The 9,441-nt window shown below is 34.7% G+C and overlaps 1 protein-coding gene across 11 annotated transcripts; it reads left to right on the plus strand.

Annotated features, from left to right (window-relative positions):
• The first annotated feature begins 3,357 nt into the window (after positions 1–3,357).
• Positions 3,358–8,926, plus strand: LOC118484740. 11 transcript variants are annotated; one of them, XR_004874298.1, is made up of 14 exons: positions 3,358–3,490; positions 3,590–3,648; positions 4,141–4,335; positions 4,415–4,462; positions 4,757–4,839; positions 4,924–5,046; positions 5,193–5,317; positions 5,440–5,519; positions 6,515–6,555; positions 6,623–6,695; positions 7,440–7,533; positions 7,749–7,911; positions 8,231–8,427; positions 8,616–8,926. XR_004874298.1 is itself a non-coding variant. In XM_035980689.1 (6 exons), the coding sequence occupies exons 1-4, from the start codon at positions 5,470–5,472 to the stop codon at positions 7,838–7,840; spliced, it is 417 nt and encodes a 138-aa protein (XP_035836582.1). In that variant the 5' UTR covers positions 5,330–5,469; the 3' UTR covers positions 7,841–7,911; positions 8,231–8,427; positions 8,616–8,926. The 11 variants fall into 11 exon arrangements, 1 of the variants encoding a protein (XP_035836582.1); XR_004874296.1 differs by having other exon boundaries at positions 4,141–4,462; positions 4,632–4,839; XR_004874293.1 differs by having other exon boundaries at positions 4,415–4,839.
• Positions 8,927–9,441: the final 515 nt, after the last annotated feature.

Genomic DNA, 9,441 nt, shown 5'->3' on the forward strand with positions numbered 1-9,441 from the left:
CCCCGCCATCCAATACCTATGGGCATTGAAGGAGATCCTACTAAATTTGACCCAGGTCCCTTGCAGGACCTCTAAACGCTGAACAAGGGCAAGACCCTTACCAAACCGTTCCCTTAACCCCCGACCAGGTAGCCAACATACCTCCATATAGACCGTGGAGATATGAATGGTGAAAATCTTATTTTATATAGACAGTAAAATAATGCCAAGACACCACGGACAAACGATAAGGAAAGATCACCTTCAACATAAGCAACTAGTTATTAAAGTCATTAATACAAAACCAAATAAAAAGTGCAAAAGATTAAAACTAAAAAGTATTATACTAAACACTTGTCTTCACCAAGTGATGTAAGAGACTTAGGCAAACATGGCCTTGATTGTCAAGAACTCTTACTATCAATCTTGGATCCCGAGACGACTCACACACTCTACGATGGACAATGGATGATGGTGGTGGATGATGGTGTTATGATGGTGGTGGGTGGTGGATGAAGTGTGAGAGAGGTGGTGTGCCAAGGGATGAGTTGGAATGAAACCAAGCACTCCTATTTATAGGCTGAACAGAAGGCTGGGCACGGCCCCGTGTCCGCTGGACACGCCCCCGTGCCCGTCTGACACTCTCTCTCTTCATTAATTGTAATTCGCAATTACAATTAATACGCCTGCTGTACTTTCGCCATGCCCCCGTGCTCACTGGACACGGCCCCGTGGTGGGCAATAGAAGCTTCTACAGGTTTGTCTTTTCTGCTGCTTCTTGGGCACGGCCCCGTGCTGGCTGAGCACGGGGCGTGTTCAGGCTTCTGTTTTCTCTTCTAAGCTTTGGAGGATGCCGTTGGGGGTTCGGGCAGTCTACTTTTACTCCTTTTCTTGTATTTATGTTAGAATTAGCTGTCTTTTTGATTCTTTTGTGAATTTGAGCTCATTTCATCCTGAAAATACAAAAGGAAGACAAAAACACTCTTTTTCCAACATTAGTACTTAAAAAGGGTTAGTTTTATGCCTTATTTGATGTAATTTATATGTTGCATTTTACACACATCACTTGTGCATTCAAATCAATTTTCTTAAAACATTTTCAAAAGAGTCAGTTAATTTTATTTACTAGTGTAAACTGACGTATTTTCCAAAAATATTAAGTGACAGGTACTGTACGTAATTGGCTGGGAGCTCAGGGCGTTAATAGGGAATCTTGCAAGTTCTAGACGTCTAAAGTCTGTTGAACCGTGTTTACCTTTCTGTTTTAAGATCCGCCTGTGGATCCATCTCACAGACCGTTTGTAATATTGATGTTACTTTTGAATCGGTTTGTAATATATTTACTTTTGACTTCCGTTGTGCATTGAACTGTGATTATTTGACTATGATGATATCAACTACGTCATGATACTCCCCACCGGGCCCATCGGTAATATGTGGAAATATCGGGGTGTGACAATAACACATCGTTTTCAAGAATTACGAATAATGTATCAACTGTTTCACGAATTTAAACGTATGAACATGTATGAAATGTGTATAACATGAATGTAAAGAAATACAAATTTTATTATGATCCAAGTCTCGGATTTTACAATGATTACAACTAAAAGACGATTACAAGAGTACAAGACTTCCAAAAATAGAATTACAAACAATGCTTTCTAATTATGGAAAGTACGACGAAACAGGGCGTTACATCAACACCATTTTCGCATGAAAGCACCTACTTCAGTGAGGTTCCAAGAGGTAAACTTGAGGTTGAAGTGTCATTTATCAAAATAAAAGTTTGAAACACGTTTTAATTAAAAAGAAAACCCTAAGTCCCCCTCCCCCCAACCCCCAAACGATCGATCTCTAGCTCTCTCTCTGCTCCTCTCCAATCAACAGAGAACAAGGCCTCAATTCGTTCGATTTTAAGCTAACATCAATCCGCATCACTCCTTTATTCGGTATCTTTACTAGAATTCATGCTTGATTAGTGTTATGATCACATATGTGTTCGTATCTTTACTAGGGTTTTTATTTTCGAATGACATTGGGTTGAATCTTGTTAGTTCTGATGCTTTATTGATAAATAAAATGAGTTTTGATGATAACCTTTATATGTAATGTACAAGTGTCATTGTTGTTCACTAAACATGTTAACGGAACCAATAGCACTCTCGTTGAACGTTAAAAATTGAAAATTGGAAGCTGTCCAGCAGTTACAGCCGACTTCAGTTGGCTATAACCGGGTCATAACATAATGAATATTAGATTTTCTTGAGCCCTTAACGTAGTATTTCTAAATATGCGTCTAATGGCGCCGGAATTACCATTTTTGGATGTAGTTTGATATTTTAAACGAATTATTTCGTTCAGGGGTCAAAGCTGCATTTTTCTGCAAAATTTGTGTGTCATGTTTTACGTAATATCTTGGTGAATACTTAGAGTTAGGTCATGAATTTATACAGTAGATGATCTTATGTGTCAGTACGAATCTCCAAGTGGAATCGGGTCAAACTGGTAATCGAGTGTTTTTAAATGATTTTTTCCGTAAGCTAGAGTTAGAAAATGACGAATCTAGCCACTGCATAGTAAATGTTTTTTCTAAATTTTTTGTTAAAGACTTAGGACTCAAATATTGAAAAGAAGGACCACCCCACTAAGGGGTGCCTCCCATAAAAAGATCATAATTTTTGCAACAACGTATGTATGGTAAACGAACTTTCTAAAACAGCCTAATTTCAGTGAATTTACTATGCATGATTTACAAACATATAAGAGTCGAAATTGTTATTTTAAGTGTCCGCACTTGGTTAGTGATTGTGTAAATGATATATGACATGTCGTAGGATATATTATGAACATGTGCGTAAAAACTACATGGTAAAATATAGAAAACAAAAAATAAATAAAAGATGTTACATATTAATCCATTGTACTAAAATCATGCCTAAGATAACTTTGAACATTATGTTACAGCTAGTCCAATATATCTGTCAAAATTAACATAAATTTACTCATCATTCATCATAATCGATTAAGGTTAGTAGAAAATTAATAAATGGTTCAAAACTTTTTCCAGTAAATCAAGATTCAAAACAACTTATAACTAGGAGACAGATGATAACCGAATCAAGCACAAAGAATTGGAAGAATACACTAAGCTAATAGAGGATCCATTTTTATTTTAGTCAAATCTAATATAAAATTCAAATAATCTATATATATTAATAAATGAGATGATTAGGGCCATTTGTCCTTAAATGATGGAGCCATTTTGCTGATGTGGCATCTAATGATTGAGTAAAGAGTGATTTTGGGAGGGAATTGGTCTTATTCTCTATACACAAACCACAAACGATGTTGGACGCGGGATCCTTCACATTTCGGGTCGGATGTATGGGTTTTCCAAACCCGTGTATATAAGGCATCTACAAAACCTAAATTTCTCTACAGCCTCTTCTCCTTCGCTGCATCATACTTGAAACCCTAGGATTCACATCTCGGCACTGTTTTAGATAGGGTTGATTTAATCAAACATGTTCTTTACAATCAAGTATTTATAGATTTTATAATCGAATCTTTGTTGATTTGAGAATTTTGTTTGGTTTTGGATTCGTAGCAATGATTGACTATGAAGAATGCTCGATCGCAGAATGTGGCTGAACCTGTTCAACAACGGTAAGTTTGTTTGCTATGATTCTTTTTTTTTTTTTTTGGTATCTATAATCCTGTTGATTCATGTCTGGAATGATTAGGGTTTTGCTTTGTGTTGCAAACACGGTAAGTTAATCCTCTCCATTCCTTGCTTATTTTATCTTTATTTTGCCATATCTAATTGTTTACATTCATATCTTGAAAGATTGGAGTTTTCTTTTCCCACTTCTTACTGGTTACAAATTCAAGATGTTTTTTTTTTAATTTAATCTCTATCTAAAGTTATTTATTTTCCAACTGATGTTTTGTGTCGTATAGTGATCTTATACTTTTAAATTGATTGATGTTCGGGTACATTAGTTTGTGTTATAATTTCAATTTGATTGATGTTCTGGTACCTTTTTTCTATTAAAATTAGATAGAAAAGATCCCATGGTTGTGCAATCATTAAAGAAAAATATTAATGTGCAGAAACTAAATTGGATGTATTTTTCTTTTGGTGTTTGAAATTATAAGGTTGGAATCTTGGCAAGTGCTACATGGGATGGTTTTAATACATGAGAAATAAACAAATAACAGTGCACTCCTGACGGCGCTTATGGCGCTGGCGGTTTTCCTGCTTTGGGGATCCAGCCTAACTCAACTTTGGTTTTCGAGATTGAAGTTCTTCGTGCTCAGTAAACAGTAAATGATGCATGGGTTCTTGATTCGGTACTACTCTAGACTTGCTATTATTAACATGTATCCTTACATTCGTGATGCTATTGACAGTAAACATGTTCTTCTTCAGTGGCATCCTCAACCCGGTCAAGAATCTCCACCTGTTCCCTTCCTAAAGGTCAACGATAAATGGATTCTCCCACAATAAAAAAAACAATAATAAATATAAGTAAATAATCTGTTTCTTATTGAATAACCAAACATCAGCTTTCTCACACTTTTATTAGAATTATTATTAATGTGTGCTTTACTTACATCAAAGATATGTTGTTGATCTACAATTTCAGAGTGGAATCAAATCTTCATCTTCTGACTTGATGACTTGATACAGAGCCGAAAGTGTCGGATCTGAGTTTGTTCTTTGTTTACCATTTTAAAATTCGTTAACAACATTCTCTTTCATGATTTGCAGGGATTAACACCGGTCGAAGGTAGCAGGTTTCTCAATGACATGATACACACGAGGTACATGAATATGACCAGATCAAATGAGAGGTGAGTCGGTCTCTCTCATCTCTGTTTTGTATTCACGTTCTCTTTTCATCTTCCATGGTCGATCTGTTGCATACTTCTGACCAGGTGTGTGTTCTATGGGAGACCGGTCAAATACGTGTCAACTCAATCAAACCCAGTTAACTCAGTCAAAGCGGGTCAACGAGGTCAGACTGAAGCTCGAGGGATAAGATTGAGACTCTACAATAGGTTATCTATCTATCTATATTATAAATTCTCGCTGTAGACTTTTTATTTATTGATATGTATGAACGGGATTTCGGTTTATATAATTATTTACTGGGTTCTGTATTTATCGCTCATTTTTTATGTTTGTTCTTGCCATGGAATAATAGTATTGGGACTTTGTTGGTGAGATCGGGTTACAGTCAACAGAAGGTCAGGACCAGTCAACTGCAGAAACGGAGTATTCGGGTCACGGTCAACGGTAGTCGGTGTTGAATTAGTAAGAAATCCTAATGTAGGATGGCCTTCCGGATGATAAATTTTCTCATCTTTTTGACTATTCTGAAAATGTCAGTGTTGGTAAATCTCAAATTGAGCCTCAAATTGACTCTTCATGTGAACTAAAAATATTTCCAGGTCAACATCAACTTTGGAAATTGTCGCACAATGTCTGCATCATCAATGGTTGGTCTTGCTGATAGGTCCAACAACATCTGGTAAAACTTCTTTACTAAGATTAGTGTCATAGCTCATTGGAAGTGTTATATATGAACTTAGCTTTTCACGTGCTATTAATATATCTGAGCTACTTGGGTGTTTTGAGTAATATAATGCCATTCGTCATTATCATCTTGCCATTGATCAAGTTGACTGATAAATAAGTGCATATATGTCTACTAAAACATTCACAAACTGAAAAACTTTGATTAGCCGTTACCTTTCTTTTTCATCAACTATTGATCATGGTTCTACAAGTTTTTTACTGCATCTAGTGAGAAAGGGAACTAAGGCACAAAAATTAAATATAGTATTATGAAATTTGCAAACAAAGTATGGTGGGACTGGATTAGGTTTAGCAATTTGCAAACAACTGGTTATGTTTTCTTGGTTGAATATATTTGTCTTTAATCGAATGAAATAGGAGCTTAATTGCATATTCAAGAGAAGTTTTATGCGATTTGTGTTCATCATGATTATATATTTTTATGACTTTTGCTTTCATTCATATAAAAACTTAGAAGATGACGACTCTAAATAGGACCTTAATCAAGGATGGTGTTATGTGTGTGTTTAAGACTTAAGTATGGTTTATCTGGATGTTTTTTACTTATGTAGCCAGCTTATGTCGTTTTTTAAATCTGAGTTTAATAAGAGTTGTTTAAAGCTCAATCTGATTCTGGACATAAGCATTGAAATTGTTCTACATTCTTTGTATCTTAACTATCATCTCTAATGGTAAATAGTTAATTAATAATAATTCTATTTAGAAATTGAGTGATGTTGACCAAAAAAGTCAACAATAAGTCAAGAGTAGTTGAAGAATTAATAATGATTTTGTTTAGAAGTCAAGTGCTAAAGTCAACACTAATAGTTAAGAGAAGTGGCCATGTGGGTGTATGCTAATTCTGGAAGGAGGTTTGCTTTGCTTGAGAAATAATATTTATATAAATATATTAAATATTTTATTCTGAAATATTTATGCAAATTGAAGGCATGATGAAGGGAGAAGGAAGGAGGATTTGCCTAATATCGGTGAGATTGTTAAGCCTGTTGACCTGACCTTTGAAGCTTATGAAATTGGACTCACTTTTTTGAATAGTGTTGTTGCTAAAGGAGTTGGTACACATGCTATGAAATGCACAAACTTAATGGAGAGGTCGATACCCTCGAAGGTACAACTGATCCTAAACTTCGCTCATTGCATCCCATTTTTGTGAAAGCTTAATGTAATATATTATTATTTTAAATTAAATCTTATATATTTTTGGAAGCCGTCCAATAAAAGATTAGATCCTAAAATTTATATCAGATTTTTCTATATGGTTTCGGGTTTGAAAGTTAACTACAATAAAAGCCACGCCTTCGGGATAGATAAGGAGGGGAAAGAGGAGGCACGTATGACACAAATTATGCATTGTAAAGCTGTCAATGGAAAAACGACCCGGATAACTCATTCTTGGTTAAAACATTTGGAGTTGGGAAAAGATAGTCGGTGTGCCAGTAATACTTCTACGTATATAAAACATATGCCGTGTATGAGGAAGTGTTTAACGAGTTGTAATTTTTGTCTTATTAATTTCTTTTAATTCAGTGTAACTTTATATTCACGTTAGTAGTTCAACGTTTATATTCACATTAGTGTTTAACCAAATGCGACATCTCGTGCCTTAGCTTATTAATGTTAAAACAAATACTCATCAAACCAAACTAATTTAGGTTGGGTTGGCTCTCTTTTAACACTTTTTTTTTTCAATTTTCGTCTTTCATCTTTTTAATAATGGAATGTTTGAGACTGATTCGGTCTCTTTCGAGGGCGCAATTTAGTTGGTTTCAAAAGTTCCAACCCTGGTATTTCACATTGATTATGTAGTGTGTGTGCATTTTTAGTAACTTAGGAAAATATTACATGGCTGCAGTTGAAGAAGTGGAAAATGATGTTACGTGGTGGTGATTACGGTCTTTCTGATTGTTGCCGAGACAGAGTAGTAGTTCATCATCAAATTTTGGAAGGTTCTTTATATCCTTTAAAACGATTTTGTATCATCAATTTATGTTTCATTTGGCTTGATTTAAGTTGAATTTCTCAAATCAATTTAGGGGTTTTAGCAAATACTATTGTTTCTGGTACGAAATTGGTATAAGTTATAGATATTAGGTTACAATTGAATAATTTAAGTTGATAAGCAGATTTATATCGCTTACTTCAAACTCATTGTTCTTGGCAGGTTCATCATACGCATCAGTGAAATTAGTTGTTTTCAGTAGGCTTATGTTAAATTGCGCAACCGAACTAGATGTTTGTATGGTGACAAGCTAAAAGGGTGTGTTTTACAAATGGATTTCTTTGGATCAATTGAACCGGTTGGATGCTTCTTTGGTTGGCGCAAGGTACGGTGATGCATTCACTTGATTTCTAAAGCTTTATGATTACTTAAAGTTACAGCTTTTCGAAACGTGGGTGTTTTGATACGTGTTTTGAAAGTGAGTAAAATGGGCTGTTGAATTTAGTGTTTGGGCATGCCTATGCTGGTGAAGTTTTAATAGTCAGATAATCAATGTACAGCAAATCTGATTGTAAAGAAACTAAGAGATAAAATGACAAGCACTCTTTAGATAGTTGACAAATTTACATGATAAACCTTTTAATTTTAACAAAAAACAAGGGAATAATTCCATATATTTAACCCATTTATTATTTTGATATTAGGGAAAATGAGATAAGCAGGTTATACATTGCAGGCAATTTTGTTGGGTTCGAACGAAAGCTTGAACGAAGATTTAAAAAGCCAGGGATAAAGCATGTGGTCTTCAACGAAGATGCTAGCAACTTTAAGAGAGAGAAAGCTTGAACGAAAATGGGGAACAAATCTTAATTTTGTCTCCTTTCTCCCACTTCCCTTTCTGGTACGTTACATTCGTAATATATTATTATTGATATTGATATTTGTGTAACATGAGGTTTAGAGATGAGTGGGTTAGTGTTTTAATTTCGGTTTTTATTAATTAGTTGTTAGGAAAGCATTTTGATCTGTTTAATTTGTAGTTTTTTTTTTAATTTTGTATTTTTTTGTAATGGTGTAATTCATTTGCAGGGTATTTTAGATGAAGACAGTGATGATATGCTATACGTACCCGGTGTGATGACCCCAACAGATGTATTTGTTCTTTATTTGCTTCAAGCCCAGTCCAACCCGTATGTATTTATCCAGTTTTATAAATAGCCCAATATGACCATCGTTCAGAATATATAGTGGTTTACCTAATACTCACCAAGAAGTTATGTATTGTCAAAGTAACCACAAATGCTTTTTTGTTATTTTTTTAGTTTTTATCTGTTTTTATGTTGTTTTTGCTGGTGTTTTGCAGCTTTTTGCTGTTTATTTTACATTTTTTTGTTGATTACCCATCTTTGTTTAAAGCTACATCATTTACCAGCATGGTGAAGCAGGCAAGTCCCATTGTCTAATGAATGAAATACGTCTATCTTTGTTTAAACCCAGTGTCCTGCAGCTGCATCCTATATTAAAGTATGGCCAAATGAATTAAATACTACCAGCTTGAAGGTGAGTCCCAGTGCATTGCGTGTTTGAGCTCCCGAAAAGAGAAAACTACCATAGATTTAGTATGCTAAACTTACCGATGATGCATCACTGTTATATGCAAAAACAAGTTATTACTACCGGTCATGTTTAAAAACAAGTTAGGCGCGCTGTTCATAAAAACTGGCTGTTAACTTAAGAAAATGGAAGTTGACGAGGATAAAGAAAAATCCAGGTCTAATTTTTCTTTTTTATTGTTTAATTATCTTTTTATGTTTTTTTTACTATGAGGGATTGATGCTATGTGTTTCTACTTTCTATTTGATCCTATTTGGAGCGTTCATGTGTCAAATTGTTGTAAGCATATATGGAGATGAAT

This window comes from Helianthus annuus, chromosome 12, assembly GCF_002127325.2.
Source record: "Helianthus annuus cultivar XRQ/B chromosome 12, HanXRQr2.0-SUNRISE, whole genome shotgun sequence".
NCBI classification, from domain to species: domain Eukaryota; kingdom Viridiplantae; phylum Streptophyta; class Magnoliopsida; order Asterales; family Asteraceae; genus Helianthus; species Helianthus annuus.

Bases quoted from the DNA above. Each gene is read 5' to 3' on its own strand.
- LOC118484740 (XM_035980689.1), top strand. From the start codon at position 5,470: ATGTCTGCATCATCAATGGTTGGTCTTGCTGATAGGTCCAACAACATC. The intron at 5,520-6,514 runs GTAAAACTTCTT...TGCAAATTGAAG, and splicing joins GATAGGTCCAACAACATCTG to GCATGATGAAGGGAGAAGGA. The intron at 6,696-7,439 runs GTACAACTGATC...ACATGGCTGCAG, and splicing joins AGAGGTCGATACCCTCGAAG to TTGAAGAAGTGGAAAATGAT.